General features: G+C 42.3%; 1 protein-coding gene across 1 annotated transcript in view; it reads left to right on the top strand.

Annotated features, from left to right (window-relative positions):
• The window catches only part of arvcfb (ARVCF delta catenin family member b), a 149,098-nt gene that overhangs the window by 16,899 nt on the left and 112,191 nt on the right, over window positions 1-20,008 (top strand). The window contains exon 2 of the mRNA XM_036599157.1: window positions 17,817-17,975. Within this exon, the coding sequence (XP_036455050.1) occupies window positions 17,817-17,975 (159 nt within the window). The remainder of the gene's footprint in view (window positions 1-17,816; window positions 17,976-20,008) is intronic.

Genomic DNA, 20,008 nt, shown 5'->3' with positions numbered 1-20,008 from the left:
GAGTTTTGATTGTTGTTCCAGCAGCTGATGTGAAACAGAAACATAATTTTAAAAGGAAGTGTATCAGTTCTGTCAGAAGATTGTTGCCATCTACTGGATATATTTTGAACTAGAATTAGAATTATGGCTAATTATAAAACAATATAATTTGCAATGGTTGAGCATGAATTTGGGTACTCTTTTGGAAATATTAAGCCTGTAAAATGCTATTTGGGCCAGCTCTTTAAACAGAAATGGTCCAAAATTGTTTGGAAAGATCTCATTACTGTAAAGTGCTATTAAAGTTAATAACGCTTTCTTCTGTAAAGTTTTGGACATAAAAGGTTTTTGTACAATGCTGGAAGATTTTTGATAAATGATGAAAGACCACAAAAGGGTGACCTTTCCTGGTACCCTTTAAGCTTCAGAGCTTCATGTTTTTGATTCTTAAATGTTCCAAAATGCATTCCACCTCATTGTGAACCTTCCAAATATAAATAAGCAAAGTAGAGGGTTCCAGACTGGCTCTTTGTCTCTTTTGACCCTGCTGGCTCTTGGCTCATGCATAGAAGGCCTGTGTATGAATTTTAGGAGGGAAACATGACTCACCCCTAAGTTTTAGCATTTTAAAAGGCCTGGCACTTTGGCGTTTTGAAGTGTGGATTTAAAGAATCAAAGAGATGACAAAGTTCACGTACAAGAGCGGAGCGGAAATCCAACAGAGCCAAACAACCATCGCTTGTTAGGTTAAAGTACTTCCTCATCCTGTCACCAGGCAACCTGACACGTTGAAAGATCCGGACCACTGAAGACGAGTTGCAGTGGTAGACCTCTCTCTGTCTTGGGTAGCTGTTGTAGGAAGGGATGAGAGGGAGAATGAAAGAGGAGGATAGGAAGCGAGAGAAAAGCCGAGGGGGCCAGGAATGTGGCTTGTGTGGCGTATACTGAGAAGACTGTTTGAGCAAGGCCGCTTAAAACCTCAAAGGAGATAATCCATATTTCATCTGCATCACTGCCACCCCTCCCCACCACCACCACCATCACCAGCCCTCTAACGCTGGGCCAAATCCCAACCACCTGCAACAAGCAGCAGCCCAGCCAGCAGCATAAATACTGTATGACTTTGAAATTAAGCTCCGGCGGCCCAGTGTTGTCCAGCTTCCCACAGAAGGTCTGGTCTAGGTGCTTGGACCCCTGAGCAGAGCATTTTCTGTTCTGAGACCTCCCCTGGACTGTGATTGGTTCAGATCACTTTAGTTTGTACGGAGACCTTTGTCTGACTGTGATTGGTCTTTATCACTGCATTGTTTGTTCTGAAACCTCCCCCTGACTGTGATTGGTCCTAATCACGTTTGCTCTGAGTGTGATTGGTCCTGATCACGTTTGTTCTGACTGTGATTGGTCCTGATCATGTTTGTTCTGAGAGCTCCCCCAACTGTGATTGGTCCTAATCATGTTTGTTCTGAGACCTCCCACCGACTGTGATTGGTTTTATTCGCTGCATGGTTTGTTTTGAGATCTCCTCCTGATTGTGATTGGTCCTAATCAATGCCTTATTTGTTTGGAGACCCTCCCCCCACAGACTGTGATTGGTCCTAATCACTGCATTGTTTGTTCTGAGACTTCCCCCCTGATTGTGATTGTGTATATGTTGTGCAAAAGCTGGCTTCTACAGCTTCCAAACTACATCCCCAACTTATATCACCAATACATGTGCTCTTGTCTACAATTCCTATGAGCTTGGATTTTAAGAAAAACACATGAATTTGGTTTTAAAGCCTAATCCACTTTTCATAGCATCAGGTAACAAGCATGTTTTACAGATCATGCCTGGGGCAGTGTTCAGTAGCTGCCTACTGACGGAAGCACGGACACACACACACATACACACACACACACACACACACACACACACACACAGAGCATGCGATTGTTTTTGTGCAGGGAGTAGCGCTTTCCCTGTAGCCAGGCATTGAGAATGCATTAGCCACGCCTGGCCTATTAGTTTATTAGCCACAAGCTCTTTTGTTGTGTGTCATTAATCTATGATTAAAAATCTAAACAAGCAATTAAGAGGCAATATTCCCGAAATCAAAATCCAATCCAGCTCTAATCAAAAACACCTTCTAAGCAGCCCCGCTGAAACGGAATGGCAGCGAAGTGGAATACATTACAAGTAACAAGGCTCTGGCATCTCTTTCTCTCTCTCTCTCTCTCTCTCTCTTTCTCTTTTCCCTTTGGTACACAGTAGTTCAATGCACCATTAAGGCTGGCAGCTGTATTTATTGACGTACACAGGTAGTTAAGGCGTATTAGTGTAATCTAACAGTGGACAAAGTATCACAATGCAGTACTACCACCTGTGTTCAGGCTAATTCAAGCTAATTCAAGGGTTGTAAACTTGTTACTTGTTAGCCACATTAGTCTTATAGCTCTAAAGCCAGCTGTTAATTCTGTTACATCAGAGCTTGCATTGGCCATCATCGTCACGCATAATGGGGAGAGGGAGAATCAACAATGTTCTCTGGACTCCCAGCCATGTATGGCTGTGGCATCACCATAGATCGAGCTAATTACCTACCAATGATAGGGCCAATACTTGGGCAGTTGGACAGTTTAATGGTGTGTTGGTCTGCATGGCTATTTCATGTGATTGACCATGCAGGGGAACAGATGTCATGACATTATAATAGCTAGAGCGGAAAGGTTGGTAGCAATAGCAGCTACATAGCTTCATGCCTAAACCCTTGAGGAACCCACACAGATGCAGCTTTAAGCTTCCCTCTGTAGGCTTTGTCTGGGGCCAGTCTTTCGAGTAGTGAACAGGGATTCCAGGCCAGGTCCGGCTAGAAGATCCCCAGCATCAGGCCAGTCTGGGACGAGTTCAGCTCCATCAGGGGCTCTGCTTCTCATTTGCTCAGCTGGAACTTGCAGAGACACAGCTGGTTGCAGTCAGACATGGCTCTCAGGCTGGAAGCTGAAGGTTGTAAAGTGTGCGTGTGACGGACAGGTTGTGTACCTCATACGCGAGGAAGGGGGTTATGGGCCTGAGGGCTTGATGACACACATAACAAATGATTAAAGGGAGCTGCCCGAGTTCTGAAACATAAGCACTAAGGGGCTTGTGCTATAAATTCTTGTTAAATACAGATAGATTAAATGTGCTGTCAAGAAGGAGCTGTTTATGTACGAACATGAGGGCACATTATTAGAAACGCCTACCTTGTAGATCTGCAATTAGAGACTGTAATCCAGAAGTGCCCAACCCTGGTTCTGGTGATCAACTGCTCTGGGGGGTTTGGTAAGGGATCCAGTTATTTAAGGCCTTTAGGGTCATGTGAATTTGTTCCGGTTGTGTTGGAGCTAAACTCTACAGGTCAGTAGATCATCAGGACCAGAGTTGGGCACCACTGCTGTTACCGATCTGTTATCCATCCTCAGTCTAGCCCTTAATCACCTGCAATCCATCAGGTGCATATGCAGGTTGACAGCAGCGCTGCGAAGTACAAGGTGGATGTTTTTAATAAAGTGGCCTGTTAGTGGAAGTACAAGGTGGGTGTTTTCTTATAAAGTGGACAGTGGGTAGAAGTACAAGGCAGGTGTTTCTAATAAAGTGGCCAGTGAGTGGATCTACAAAGTAGGTGTTTCTAATAAAGTGACCAGAGTTAGTGGAACTGCAAAGTAGGTGTTGCCTTTTCCCATAACTTGTCTTGTCAGAGAAGCAGAAAGTTCATTGTCCTGAACAGAGTTTATAGAGTCAAATGTTTGCTTTGAAAAATATTTTGCAGTATAAATAAGCACATATGCACACATCAACTCATACAAACAGATTTAGTCCATGAGGGAATAAAGCCGTTTGCTTGATTTGTCAAATTCTTCCACTTTGCCAACAGTGTGAATAACTTTTCAAGTAACAAACAAAGCGATTGTCTAACTCAATACACAACTGGATTAGGCTATTTTTTTGGGGTGGGATGTTTGCATATGAAAGCTCATGAAGGCAATATGAAGTACGTTGTTCACTGTCACAAGTACCATCGACTTGATTTTCAAGTGCTGTCCCAACTCTATTATTTGCCCCAGACAGCTGCTCCAGGTGGTTGTTAATGTTGAACCCTGGTGTGTATATACATGCAAAGATCCCAGAACAGGGCCACTGCATAAGCCAAAGCCAAGAGAATAAATGTGGTGAATTTGCTGTTGAAAGCTATTGGTTTTCTCCTCTGCATTGTACAGCACTGACCTCAGATCCATCTCATCACTGTGGAAACCTTCCTGTAAATCACCAGCTGTTCCAGTGACTAATTGTCCTTCCGGTTTCTTGACACTTGTCTTGGAGCATTGGCACACACAAACTGTCATGACTCTATAGCCCCTGTTCACACACTCAGAGCGTAATGTTTCAGCAGACGCTGATTTAATTTTGTTTGACTGGCCAGATATCACAGAGCGAGAGAGGGAGAGAGTTCAGCTATCTCGCTCCAACCAGCTGTTTTCCATGTTTTGGAAAGGAACAATATGGTCAGCTTCTGCTGACATTTTGGCCCTCTTTGTAACTGACACTCGGTCCCAGGGGACGGTTAATGTGTGCTAGGGGCCCTGGGGTTGGGGGGAGTAGTGCAGGGGAAGCACACTCTCTGCTTGTCATCTCACACTCTGTGTATGTGTTTGAGGTTTTGAGTTTCAGGTACATGTGCTGGTCGATTGCAGCTGCTCTGGCAGAGACAGACTTTCACAGGACAACGCAGTAAGAACTGCTCTGCTGCAGAGCTGTGATTGTGTCCAAGTTCGGTGGTGAAGTGCATGATTAAAGGACCCAGTATCATGGAGAAAACAATTGTTCATCTGTTCAGGTTTCTGTACATGTGTCATGTCATTTTTTTGTTTGTTTTTCTCTGCTGACAGCCCCTTCAGCCCCCCTACTTTGCACAGTTATAAACACATGTATGTAGTGTTGCTTGTTAGTTGAGTAACTGTGTCAGGACTGTAGACTCACTGTGAATGGATCTGAAGGGCTAACAGGTGAGGGCAGTTCAGTGTGACAAGTTTTGGGTGTGGAGTGTGTGTCCACTCTTCTTCTATCTACTGCGGCGTTCCTATGGACCGCTCCTTTATTCCGGACCCGGGTCGGTACACAGCTGGATTAGTGTATCAGTAGGATAGAGGCTACTGCTGGGGCCTCTAACCACTGCTGAATTCATCTCTCTACTCCACTCACTCTCTTTTCCCCTTGTGGGCTCTGTCTCTCTCTCTCTCTCCATCCTGTTCTCTCTCTCTTTTTCTTTCTTGCTTTCTTTCTCACTTTCTCTGTGCCTTTCTCTCTTTTTCTCACTCTTTCTTACTCTCTCCCTCTTTCTCTTTCTTTCTCTCTCATTGTATCTCCCTCTCCTTTGTTTCTATCTTTCTCTGTCTCTCTCTTTCTTTCTCGCTTTCTCTGTGCCTTTCTCTCTATTTTTATCTATTTCTTGGTCTCTCTTTTTCTTACTCTCTCTTTGTTACTCTCACATTTATCTCTGTCTTTCTATCTTTCTCTCCCTCTCTCTCTTTCTTGTTCTCTCTCTTCTTTTTCTCCCCCCCTCTCTTTCTCTTTTTTACTCTCTCTCTCACTTTCTCCTATCTATTGCTGTCTCTCTCTTTATCTCTCTTTTCTTTCTCTCTTTTTATTTCTTTCTTTCTTTGCCTCTCTCTTTCCTCCCACTCTCTCTCTCTCTCTCTCTCTCTCTCCCCTCGCCCCCCTATCTAAATAAACAGCCCCTCTGCTAAAAGCTGTTGCTCCACCCTGCACTCTGGACGGCTCCATTGTTTCCAATCTGCTCTGTAACGCTCAGCCGCTGCTGTTTCTGAGGGGTTTTGGGGTTTTGGGGTTTTTGTTCTGTGCCTCACTGTGTGTTTCCTCAGCTCTGCTGGTGCACAGTGCTGATAAATGGCCTGGCCACGTAGAGTGGGTTACATTCCGTAGATTTCACACTCTCCCTCCCTCTCTCTCTGAGTGAGTTTGTGAGTGTAGAGATACTGTGGTACTGTGTGCTTCTCTCCAGCTCTACTGTAAGCCGCAGAGTTCCGGGAATGCTTGCGACGTGTGTGTAACTTGGACTTGAACATGGCTAATTCTTTCCAGATGTTTCAAAACTGCCATCTCTAAAAATATTTCTCATCTTGCAAGCTTAAGGTTCCTTGGTGTAAGCCCAATAGCATGTATTCTGTAGATGTTACTTATGGTAATAAAACAGCATCGACCTCACTGTAATGGAAGAAGCAGAAACAGTGCTGTGATTGGTCAGTGGAACACTTCAGCAGGTGTTTGCTTTCTCTGCAGTTCTTCTGGATTTTGAGACAGTGCTGCAAAGCTAGTTATTCTGTTTGTTTGTTTATTTGTATTTGTTTGTTAAGTGTTGAACACTCTCATGCCACGGGTTTCCTAAAATCAAGCAAAATAGCATCTAATTCATGATTAGTTAATACATTGGTACAGTGGTTTAGCTCAGCGTTACTGAACTAAAGCAGTAGTGGCACATTTGCAAGTGATAAACAGCACAATTTTGTTTTTATTACCGTTTATTCTTCCATGCTCACCTAAATGGCCACTTCATTAAGTCCACCTCCTTGTTTTTACACTCATTGTCCATTTTATCAGCTCCACTGACCATATAGGAGCACTTTGTAGTTCTACAGTTACAGACTGTAATCCATCTGTTTCTCTGCATACTTTGTTACCCTGTTCTTCAATGGTCAGGACCCCAACAGGACAACCACAGAGCAGGTATTATTTGATGGTGGGTCATTCTCAGCACTGCAGTAACACTGATGTGGTGGTAGTGTGTTAGTGTGTGTTGTGCTGGTGCAAGTGGATCAGACACAGCAGTACCGCTGGAGTTTTTAAACCCCTCAGTGTCGCTGCTGGACTGAGAATTAAAAATACCGAAGCCAACAGTGTCCTGCGAAGGACTAGAGGATGACCAACACAAAGTCTGCTGCAACAGATGAGCTGCTGTCCCTGACTTTACATCTACAAGGTGGACCAAAAAGGTAGGAGTGTCTAATAGAGTGGACAGTGAGTGGACACAGTGTTAAACTCCAGCAGCACTGCTGTGTCTGATCCATTCATACCAGCGCAACACACGCTAACATGCCACCACCACATCAGTGTTACTGCAGTGCTGAGAAATAATAAAATAATACCTGCTCTGTGGTGGTCCTGTGGGGGTCCTGACTATTGAAAAACAGCCTGTTCTGGCACAAACTAGACCCTGGGGAAGAAAGCAAGACTGACAGAAAACATTAGAGAAAAAGGAGGCTTTGAGTCGAGGGTTATTAAAACAATACTTCGGCAAAAATTCCCCCCAATGTGGTCGATCACCCAGGACAGTTGGTTTAATGTTAGTTTCTGTTATTATTTTTGAACTAAAACGATGATGTTAATGTAGCTAACAAACAATGTAAGCTCATACCCCACCAATTAGCACTGCACACCAAAATAATTGCAGGAGGGATGCGGTGAAGGAGAGAATGCCAGGCTTCTCTATGCCGTGTTCCTTTTAAAACCTCTCTTTTACCGAGCCCTTGCCTTTGTTTTGCATTTGGCCATCCATCACCTATGATCCCTTAAAGGATTCCACCTCTTGTCCACACCCCAGTCACCACCCTTCTGCTTCTTTATCGTCATTCTGTGCCATCCGGTCCAGGCATGGCTGACCTACAGTGGCTCCTGTTTGGGATGGGCCCAGTTCCAGCAACCCCAACTTCAGCTCTCCTGCTGCACAGAAAGAGTGTGAGGAGCTGGGCCATTGCCATCCACTCTGGCCCCTTTTGACTTCCCTTATGGCTGTTGACTCCTGCCACTCCACTGACCCCAAGCAAGCCCCCCAGACAGGATTTCTTGTTATTTATCTTGAACCATGCCAGACCAGCTGTCGTGAGACAAAATTCCATGTTATTTTTAGAGTTGCTTCTCAGCTTCTTTGCCTTTTATGTAAATCTAGAGATATTAGTTTAATCAGCTAGCCCCATTTTGTCAATTTGGACCATTTAAATCAGTGAACATTTGGAGAAAAAATGGACAGTTTGTCCAGCTACCTGGTGCATTGCTTTGTATATTGTTTTGTACAGAGATCAGTTTTCCTCTGTTGTCTTGGTTTCAGAGTCCTAAATAAGACCCAATCTTTTGGCTCTCGTTGGTTGCTTATGGAGTAATGTCACCTTTTCTAGCATATAGGAGTGTTTATTGAGGTTGTTTATGAACTAATATCTCTTATTCCAGTGTGTAGAAACATTTATTCAGGTTGTTTATAGACTAATATGTCCTATTCCAGTGTGTAGGAACATTTATTGAAGTTGTTTATGGACTATTATCTCCTATTCTAGTGTATAGGAGTGTGTATTTGAGGTTGTTTGTGGACTAATATCTCCTATTTTTCTGTGCAGCTAGGTTGTAAAGGAGTCAGTCCACAAAGTCTTCATTAAACCTGCAGAAATAAACAACAAACAGTGTTTTTTGTGTGTGCTTAGCATCTGTTGAAGACTAGCATCCGTTAGCTCTTGGATCCTGTCATGGTGCGGCTCCAAGGAGATTCGCCTGAAGCTGGCAGGGCAGCAGGTTGAACAGAAGGGACGCCGGGCAAATTGGACGACGCAAGGTTACTCAAACTCTCTTTGTGAGGGGATTAATTGTGTAAAAGCCCAGTAATGATCTCTGGCTCCCGGCCCGACTTTAAATCCTGTTAGCTGGAGCACAGTGCATTACTGGAAAAGCTGCCACAGCTCAGGTGATGTAAGGTGATCACGATGGAGAAAGAAGAACAAATACTTCATGCAGTTTTCTGACCTTCTTGCAAAGTGGCATTGGATAATGCAGTGGGTCATGTTATGTCTCACCTGAAGATTTATGATAGAGCACACAATGCATGAAACATGCTTCATTCACAATGTCTTTACAGCTGACCTGACATGTTTTAGGTGAAGGTGAACCAAACGTTTGATTTGATCTGAACCTGAAATCGAATTCATATCGATTGATGGTTTCCTGCACATGCTTTATATATTATTGCTGTCAGAACAATAGCTTTTATCTCCATTTTTGTCTGTTTTTGCTTAATTTGAAAATGGCAGCGGATCTTTGCCATGACCAATAGAAATGGCCCAAAAAGACTTAAATATTATTACATTATCTTACATTGAGTTATGAAAGTACGTTTTTGGAGGTACCAAGTTTTGTTCTGATAGTCACAATATGTTTTATTTGTTCAAAAATTCATGCTTCATATGTGGTCTATGTCTAGGGGCATGATTCCCACTTCGGGTGCGAGAGGTCTGGGGTTTAAATTCCGGATGAGCCCCCAATTCTGCTATGACCAGGTCTAGGGTCAGGCCGTAACAGAAAATGTGGGTGTACCTGCATGTAAGGGGATACAACAGCGAAAACACACAAAATGCCAGCACAAAACACACACAAGGCATACCTAGAAAGATATGAAGCACCTCATGGAACTGTCTTGTAACTCGCTCACTCGTGCTTAGCAGGCTAAAAATTCTCCACTAGGGGGCACAGTTGGCTAAGTCGTTGCCAGTTCTACCTGCTAGTTAAGTGCCCCCATCACACGATGCTACCAAGGCTAGCACATGCTTCGTCCGAGACACATGGAACTCTGCCACATCTCTTCAAACCACAAAAGCTCAACACACTTGGAGGAAGATGCTAACTGCCAATTTTGTTACGTCAGCTAATAGATGTCCCTGTTAGCTAGCATCATGCTAAATAAAGAGGGGAGATGGAGGGCCATCCTCCCCACCCAAAGAGAGAGAGAGAACAATTATGCTCACTTGGACTCCCAACCATGGATGGCTGTGGCATCACTAGGGATTGAACTTGACGTTAGTTCTTATTGAAGATCACTATGTTGATGATGATGACAGTCAAGGTTTGCAGAACATTGTTGTTTTTCTATGCCTTCTTATGTTCTCGTTCTAGTATTTCTGCACTCTCTTGTGGCCTTTAGATTGAGCGAGACCAGGACAGACCACAGAAAAGACTCCTGGCATTGGTTGAGAAGCCTGACTAATAGTCATCCATCTTCCTGGATTGCATATCTTTCTCATCTTTAGTTTCAATTTGTTTCAATGAGGGCAAAATAAATGTAATGAGCGTTCATGTAATTACCTTTCCCTCTATGAAAATGTCAAATTGATTAGAAGTCACTAGTCACATTAATTTTCAGTGCAGAAAGCAGAATAGCACTTGCAAATATATCCGTCTGTTTGCTCTGTTGCAGATCTGAAAAGATTTTCTCATTTCCGAAAAGGTTAGGAATTTATTGATCAGTAAAATAGCTCGTAGCAACTGTCTTTGCCCTTCATTTTCTGGACAGGCAGGTGTTCTTTGGGCTGTTGCTAGGAAACACCCCCACTCCCTTTTTTTGAGCAGTCTAGTGCCTCGTCCATCCCCCATCTCAACCGGACGCATAGCAGTCTGGAAGGCTCGTCTGGACCCTGTGCTGCTTAGTAAATACCATGAAATGTGGATTGCAGAGCTGATTCAAGTACGATATTGGGGAAAGTGTCACACTGTGATATTAGGTTTTACGATACATTTTGCAGTACTCTGGTTTTTATTTTTTCCTAATATGTTACAATAAATGTGCATTAAAACATGATCTCTGTAGAGGATGTGTTCACTTATTTTCACTTAGAAAAGCATCAAAATGTAATTTTACTGGACTTTTTTAAAAAATATATTTTTATAAAAAATATAAAGCACATTATTTTGACCACTGATGACATTATTTTGACCACTGTTTTGTTGGATCATGTGAAGATCTTTATAGAAACACCTGTTTGGCGCCTCAGTCAGGAGGCTCAAACTTTGTAGTGTTAGCTCAATTTCATACCCCCACTTTCTCTGATAACGACTAACTGCATTGTGCAGCCTTCGTTCCTCAGCTCCAGCGAATCCAGATATATAGAAACAGACACTTTTAGATATGGTGGTGTTGGCCTGGATTTACGACTTAAGCATCCACAGGAAATCCAGAGTGGGAGAGATGAATTCAGTCAATGAGACAAACCTTCAAGGCTTAACAATAGAAATAAACCAACACATTTATCTCCACATAGTCGATGGACAGCATACACAAGGCAAACGCAACAGTAAACAGCTTTCACTACTGTAACAAAAGCTGACTATTTTATACGCTTTTCAAAGCTGCCAGGGAAGAGCTTATCCTTTATCCAAGCCGAAGCTTTAAAATATATCAGGAATCAGAAGCAGTAATCGTATGAATATGCAAATTAGTGTTATTGACAGCTTCGTCTGAAGACCTATTTTTGTTTTTTGTTTTTTTTCATGGTAACTGCCATAGCCACCATCACTTCCGTTTTTTGTCAACTATAGATTATTACATAGCCACAGTGAAACCAAAATATGAGCTTTAAGGCCCCCAGCGCTGGGCTGTGGAGGAATGGAGCACCTCCAGTACCTTTGGGATGAGTTGGTCTGGTCCCTAAACAAAATCACTGAGGGCGAATCAGAAATAAATGGGGGTACACACTCGGAAAGTGGGTGGTTACTCAAAAATATGAAATGCTCAGCTGGTGTTGGTTCACATTATGTACCATCGAGTCAATTCTGACTGCTGGCAACCATATGGATAGTGTTCCTCCAGAATATCCTGTCTTCTGTTTGGGTCGTCATGCATCATTCTGAATGGCTGGTTCATGATTCCTCTGATTGTATCCATCCCTTCAGGTCTTCCATGCATAATGGTCTTTTCCAATCAATTGGTTCTTCTCAGAATGTGTCCAAAATAAGAGCTTCAGTTTGGTTAACAGGGCTTAGAGTGAGAGGTGAGGCTTGATTTGGTCGAGGATCCATTCGTTTATCTTTGCCATCCAAGGTTCTTTCACAAGTTTTTGCAGCTATATTTTTGCTGTATCGCTTCTTTATTGTCCAGTTTTCACAAATTCTGACCTTTGTTTGTAGAGACAAATCGTTGCATATGAAGATCTTTTCAAGCCCCTTCTTCCTTGTTCCGCCGAGTGCCAATCTGTGTAGTATCTCTTGCCGACTAGATCCTCTGTTGTTAATAATTGATGTGAGTAGGCCAAGCTGTCTGCTATTTCCACATCTTCTCCATCACTGTGAAAGTTATCAGTCTTTCCTGTTGTCACAACCTTAGTCTTCTTCATGTTGAGTTGAAGTCACATCCTTTCTCGCTGTTCTTTAGCCTTCCTTGTAAGGGCCTTCAGGACTTCCATATTTTCTGTTATGAGTGTTGTGTCTATATGGAAGGTTATTGTGAAGTGTCTCAATGTAGGTCTTAAAGGGTTAAAAATTGGTGCATGTCCATAATAGTAAGCCTACTTGCTAGTTACATTAGATTCATTTCCTCAACATGAGTGAAAAACCAGACTATGACAGAGGATGCTGAGATTAGCACAATACACCATTTGTAGTATTCACACAAATGTTTCAGACTTTATCAGACTTTGAGTCTTCCTACTTCATCTGCACGCTACATTGTTGGTCTAGGAGTCAGGAGTTAGGAGTTAGGAAGGCTAAATGCCTTTTCCCCAGAAGCCTAGCTGAGGGTGCAAACATTCAAACTAAGGGGTTCAATTCATGCTTAAAACTGGGTCTAGGTTTGAGTGGAGTTTGTGATCCAGATCCAGAGAACATCATTACCTGACTTCACTAATGCTCTTGTGGCTGAATGCAATCAAATCCCCACAGCAGCGTTCCAACATCTAGTCTAAATCCTTCCCAGATGAGTAAAGACTGTTAAACTCCCTATTAAAAACCCTTGATTTTAGAAGAAACACTGGACGAGCATTTCTTATTTGTCAAGGACATGCAATATATCTTAGCAGCCTGCCTTTCATCCTTTAAAGGATATCTCCATTTTTCGAACCAGTTGTGCTTAAGTACTTGAAGTAAAACGAATGTCACCGTGGACGAAGTAGTGGCTAAACGTCTTCACGAAGCCACCACAAGAGAAGGCAGTCCGGCAGAGACACTCAGGTCAGGAGGCCAGCGGTGTAATAATGTGTTTAGGGAGCTGTAAGAGAGTCAAGTGGTGTCTGTGTGGAGCTACCCCCCCGCCACCTCCCCACATGCTGAGAGGATCAGTCTCCGAGGCTGTGGAGCATGAAGCCCAGGTTAGAGCTAATCCCCAGCCTGCCCCGCGGCCCAATCCGCCCGTCCGACTGATGAGAAGAACCCAATCAGCTTGTGGGCTTCCCTTAATAGCAGAAGCTCTTGATTGGCTGTGTGAAGCTGTGCTACGTAGCCTGCACCTGTATTTCTGGAAAAAATACAGTTTTATTCTTGTTTTGAACCCACAGCAATAACAAAAGCTTGGTGTGGTATTGTATCGTAGCAAAACCTCGTATCTCAGAAACGGGAACATTACAGGAGAAGGAAAAACTTAGTACAAATACTACCACAAGTCATTTTGGACCATTTCTATTGGCCTTTTCATCAAGAACTGTTCATAAAATGTTAAAAGCAGCTGCTGCTTCCAGAAAGGAGTTATTTGATGACAGTAACAAGGTGTCAACACTTCCGCGTAATTAAATGGGTGAGATGTAAACAGAGTGGTTTGATGTGAAATGCTCCAATTTAGAGAAACATACTGAGTCAGAAATGTTCACAGCGGTGATGGGAACCAGACAACTGGAGAGTTTAATGACCCTAGCATTTCCCTCACAGAAAGATATTACATGAAATTATGTTTTTATCATAGTTTTGCTACAAGCGTTTGGCCTATAACATATTACTTAAATGCATTCGTAGCAGAGGGGTGTTGTTAGGCAAAACAGTCCCCAAAGAAAACTTATTTTTTCAGATGTACCACTATTTTACCATCATCAACATTAGAGAACAAAATGGCTAGTTTTCTCTTGTAGATATTGCGACCCTTGGTTCCTGTCACCACCTCTCTTTGTTTGCATCTCAATCAATGAATTTTAAAATATTGTAATTATTTCTCGGTTATGCAGAGAAATTCCTTCAAACGACAGTTTCTAATCTTTCAATCCGTACCACGTTTGTGTTTTTAAGAAAAGTAGACATGTTATGCATATAGGCTTTAGTTTAGTATTGATGATAAAAAGTTTTTTGCCACCTTTCTGTCAATTTTGACAGTGAAACAAGTCAGAAATGAGGATTGAAGTCTGCTGATACAAAATGCACATTGACTCTAAAGGTAATTCATTATGATTGGGGAACATGTCGGCTTCAGAAAAGGTCAAATAATTTCCTGGAACTGGAAAAAAACTGTCTAATTTTTACTTTACTTTTAATTTACTATAATCATTATGCTTGTTGTACTTGAATTCTGCAAGTATTGTAGTAATCCTCTTATTTCAAACTTCAATTTTGGTTGATAACGAAAGCGTTAAAATCTTAAAACGACCAAAAGAAATTTTTCCAGTCAGAATTTTTTTCTCTGTGGTATCTGGGCAGATACAGCCAAGCGAGCTCTCTCATTGGTTAGGACTTCAGGAGCTGAACTGAAGGCCTTTTAGATTAACTGCCAACATAACTTGGAATTGACGGTGGAATCAACCAATCACGTTCTGATTTCCAGTAAGTGGGATCAATATAATTTGAAAAATGTCACTCCAGGCCTTGTGGAAGTTCTAGATACATCACTGACTGTGAACATGAGCCCTAGACTAGACCAGCCAGGTTTCAGTCAGATGTTCCAGAAAAGCAAAATAGCTACATTAACTATAAAATTAACTATAAAACTGCTATGTAAAAGGTGAAAATAAAGATGAAATATATATTAATATGTCCGTTTCAAGGTTCATTAAGTCTGTGTTTAATCTAGAACGGCCACAAAATGTCCACGTGCGCCATGCTAGCTTAGCGCTAACATAGCTAAGCACTAACATGTTAATAGTATGTCAGCGCAGTTAATTTTTCTCGTTCTCAAGGTTTGGCATTTATGGAGTGAACTGATGGCCTACGTCTAGTAGTCACAGTTAACCACTGTTCATTAGACAACTGTGTAATTAATTATGGTTTTATGTAATTACGTTTAGATAGTTATTAAAAGTTACGCAAATGTATAGCAACAATGACAATAGCTGTAGAATTCTTTGGGCTAATTTCAGTGCTTGTTTGAGCCGTGTTCTTCTCCACTGTCTAATATTGATATTAAAAATAGTGTAATTTAAAACAGTGCAAGGACTGGAACATATGGGTGTCATATGTCCTCTGATGATAATTGCATGCTTTGAGTGATGCAGCTATTATAGTCTGCATATTGAATATTAATAACTGAATGGACTGTCGTTGGTCGTATGCACCACTGAGTTTTCCTCCCTAACGGCTAATGTCGCTAAAATGTCTGTGTTGTGCCTCTAACATCAATCCCCACACTTAGGGCACCTGCGATGTTTAATCCCGACACTTCGTAATCATTTATTCATTAAGAGGGCCAGTTTCACTCTGCTCTCTCATTTACGATGTATTAGACGCATATGCTAGCAGCCTGATGCTAACAGCATTCACATGTAGCGCCTCGACTCATTTGAAAGTCAAGTTTTTCTCTTTTTTTTGACGGCCTGCTCCACAGTTCAGCGGAGCGTTCCCCTAAGCCAGCGGTGCGGCGGTCACCAGGCCGGCAAGCTGAAGGCACTCTGCTGTAAAGAGAGCTGTGCTAGCAAACACTGTTATTCAGACTGACAGGGCTTGTCGCCCTCGCGCGTGAAATGACTGCACACATGATCCGGAGGTGAGAAAGGAACGTGGCTTTCCGCTAACAGGCCCGTCTGACTGGCACCCGCCTCACAGAAGTCAACACGGAGGCGAAAAATTCCTCGGTGTATTAGCATTGCAGAATTTTAGCTGCAGTAATGCTCAGTTAGCGAATTATGCTACCAGCAGCCATGCTATGTGTTTTTGGTGGAAATTGTTTCCTTTCTTCACACAAAAAACACGTTTTTGTCTGTTTTTGTGTGCAGTTTGTGCTGCTAAGCACAAAAACACCTCACTTAGGCTTCTGTTGTTGATAAAAACAGCCAGTTTCAGTGAAGCATCAACATCTTTGGGTTCTTCTGTGAATTATGAATTAGCACTTTAGCGTATTCGCTGAAAACTTAGCAAAGAGATTCATCACTGAAAGGTTTAGCATAAAATAGTTATGTTTTAGCTCGTTAGCATTTTAGCTGTGCTGTGTTCAGTTCCCTATGTTGCTCCAACTGAGAGGGAGGAAAGTAGAAAGCAGTATGATGGAAGTGGCTTAGCAAAACTAGCATTGCTGCATTAGCGCTACATATTTAGTCTCAGAAAGCAGTTTTGCTCTCATTATGTCCTCTGTGGGAGGTAATTGTTGTGCTGTTTTACTGTAGAAGAATGGATGTCACAGAAAAAATATTACTTTAACATTATTTTAGAGTTCTTTGGGGTTTTTTTGTTCCCTTTAAACTTACGTACAACAACTAAATTTAGAGGTAGTTGTGAGGCAGGGAGTTTGGAGGCAGAATAGACCAACAAACATTTTTTTGGATTTATCACTATTTTACCATCATCAACATTCCATTTAAAACTCAAAAGACACCTGTAGGTTCACTGGTGGTTTTGGATTATAAATAAAATGGCTATATTTGTGTTGTAGTCTTGGTGACGTCTGGTTCCTATCACCACCACTGTAAAGAAATCTGAGTCTGTGAGTTTCTCTACAGTGTTAGAATTCTGAAATCCGCCCTCATGAGCCTCTTAACAGGCTCTTAGTGACTGAATCAAAGCTTTATTACTGTGCAGCGTTGCTTTTATAAGGCAGAAAGTACTTGAGTGGTTAGTAGGCGGCACTTCAGCTGAGAAGCCTTATTCCCGCCCGCGCACGGCTTTAACATGAGCAATTAAAACTCCAGGCTGACTTCAGAGGAGAGGGAAAAGTTTCTGCTTTGACTTTCCCGTCTCTTGACCAGCTAGAGTGGCCATCCCAGGCTCGCTCTGGCTGCCCGCGCAGTGGACGTTTGTCAGACTGATGCGGAAACATAAAAGGCTGAATAAACGATTGCACAGACGGGCAGAGGATCACTCGGGCATCACAGTGCCTTTGAAGTGCGACTAGGCTGATCAATGGGAAAAACTGACCCTCGTTAGCACGCTCAAAGATAGACGGAAAACAAACAGCTCTCCAGGCATCATCCTTCATCTGAGCACGCCACACATACTCATGTGAGCTTTCTCCTTTATTCTCCCTCATTTTCTTCTTCACTTTCTGTCCTCTCTCTGACGCCAACTCTGAGTGCTTTTCGTTTCCCTTCTCGTGTTTAATTTGTTGTTGTCGATTTCCTGCTTATTTTAAACTGCGGGGCATATCTATCTTTTCTCTCCTCTCGGTGTCTGATATTTTGGGCGGATGGCGTCTAGCCTCCTATCCGGAAGGTGTCTTTGCTTTTGAGCACATGGGTTGGCGTGTCTGAGTGAGAGACTGCTTGAGGCATGCTGCTTCAATCATTAACAACGCTTCAACTTACCCATCATTCAGCGGCTCATCACCCCAGGTTTCAAACAACACACTAAATGAAAGCTCGAAAAACAGTGAATCCTTTACTGCAACTTTGTCTGTAAGGCTTCAGGTGAAGTGCTAACACGGCCCACCCTCAAATCTCTTCCCATCTTGACCACTGTTCTAACTGTTGTGACTGCCCTATTTATTCTTTGCCCATAAACTGTGAACCATGACTATTAAAGCTAGGCCTTCAGTTTGGGCCATTAATATCGAAAAACGAGTAAAAACACCTCTCCACAACAGTAGCTACAAAAGAACGTCTAGATCAATTCAGTGCACATGCAGCATCCTAACCTTTGACCTATGTGTGTTTTACAGGAGCAGAGTCCCAGTAACCAGACGTCTCTGGCCATGATGCAGGAGCCGCAGGAGGTGGTGGAGGAGACTGTTACCATAGAGGAGGACCCCGGCACACCCACGTCCCACGTTTCCGTGGTGACGTCCGATGACGGAACCACCCGCCGCACAGAGACCAAGGTAACCATGGTTACAGACAACTCATTGTTGACGCCATGCTATGTCAGATCACTTGCACACAGACAGTCGACCACCTGAGGGGACCTTTCTAACCAGGCCAGTGCCAGAAACTAGATATATAAGTACGGACTCTGGCTGTTACAGATGAACCATAATGATAACTCGGTGCTGGAAATTGTTTGTCCGTTTACTGTCCACTTTATGAGGTCCACCTATAAAGGCGTACGGTTACAGACTGTCGTACATTTGTTGCTGTGCAGTCTTTCTCCCCCTCTGTTCTTTCTATAGCACTGACCAGAGGTTATTTGGGTGGTGGGTCATTCTCAGCACAGCAGTGACACTGACATGGTGTGCGGTTTTGGTGTTAGTGTATCAGACACCGCAGTGAATGCAGGATTGAGAGTAGGCTGAAACAGTTATTAATTATTAGTCCAGCCTACGCTGCCAGAAAAGAAGCTACTGTGCAGGTACTTGTTTCGTTTGTCAAGGTACAAATAATGTAAATGTACCCTCACAGGTACAATGGTTTTAGGATCCAACTGTGACCCTAATATTTTAAATCAGAGCAATAAAATAAAAAGCCTGGAGGCAAGACAGGGCATCAGTACATATTAAAAAATATAATCGCAGAGGCTAATGGCACAATACGTCCCCTAACTAAAGGTGAACTAACTGAAGACGTGCCCTTGAGGATACCACCCCAGCTACAAGAGGGATACCACCTTAATGAACGTTTAGTACATTCTGAGAGTGAGTTACGATTTAATCTGAAGAAGGCAGCAATTTACTTCTACACTTGTAGTGTCATAGCTACGTGAGCAGATAGAGAAAGAAAAAGAACGGTTATGGCTGAAAGTCTGGGATTCTTCTTAAAATGAAGGAGAAAGTAGTCACATGCAATTGATCAGAATGCTGGAACAAAATCTCATATCACCAAAATGGAAACTTCACAGGAGAAGGATAAAATGTTCTTAACCTTTGTAGTTAAAGTCAGTGTAACAAAACTTTGTCCTTGTAATTTTGGACTATTGGGCTGTTCATCATTTTACTACACTGAAAAGAGTAACTGGACATTTTAAACTGTGCCAAAAACAAAAATGAACACCACCAAAAATAGACAAGGGTGTTACGCGATGATATGCTAGTCTGAGTTCATTTTCCATGAAAGCACACTGTTACCTTCGGCCAGTGAAAGAGAAAACATGCTAAAGCAGCAGAATGATCAGTAACCATTAGATTCATCATTCTACATTACAAACGTTAGTCACTGTAATGTTCTGAGCCGTATCAGTTTCTGTTATCAGTATGTAGCTGCTACTTAAAAAAAGTATTGAACATTCATCAGCTCACCCTGTCGTGGCGTCACATACATTAGCTAGCTATGTACAGCTGGTTTAGTAGCATAAAATTCAGCTCATTTTGTATACATAGTTTTCACATAAAATAAAAAATCATGCTGTAAACCTCCTCACATATAGGCCAGTTTTTCTAGTGAACTAGCAAGTTAAAATGTTAAACCTGCAGCCTAAAAAGTTACAGCGTTAATCTACATATTTATTATGATATCACTTATTTTTGGCTGTTGCTTATTACTCAAAATTGTGGGCTTAAACAAAGCGCCATTTTTTTCAGTGATGGTAATTTAGCTCACAACCTCAGTTTGTCAGAACATTGCTAAACATCTTATTGTTACTGCCTTTTGCATTTACAGGCCGATTAACCAATTTTTTTCAATGAATTCACACGAATAATCGACTATCAAAATATTCACAGCCCTAGTTGAGAGTGGTTTACCACCCAATCACATCCAGCCAAGAGTAACTCTCTGGTGAGAAACTGACCATTGATGAGCAATGTAAATTGTGCATCAACAGATGAGCTGCAGTCTCTGTACACTAGCAAGATGGAGCTACAGGTGGACAGTGATTGTCATGTTATTTAAAAGTTTGATGTGACTCAGCTAGCATAGCTCACATCACTGTTTTAACCTGGATCAGCTTTAGTCAACACTGGAAAAGTTGAGCATGTGTCGA

This window comes from Colossoma macropomum, unplaced genomic scaffold (genome assembly GCF_904425465.1).
Source record: "Colossoma macropomum unplaced genomic scaffold, Colossoma_macropomum, whole genome shotgun sequence".
Classification (NCBI taxonomy): Eukaryota; Metazoa; Chordata; class Actinopteri; order Characiformes; family Serrasalmidae; genus Colossoma; species Colossoma macropomum.
This window is presented reverse-complemented; position numbering and strand designations above follow the sequence as displayed.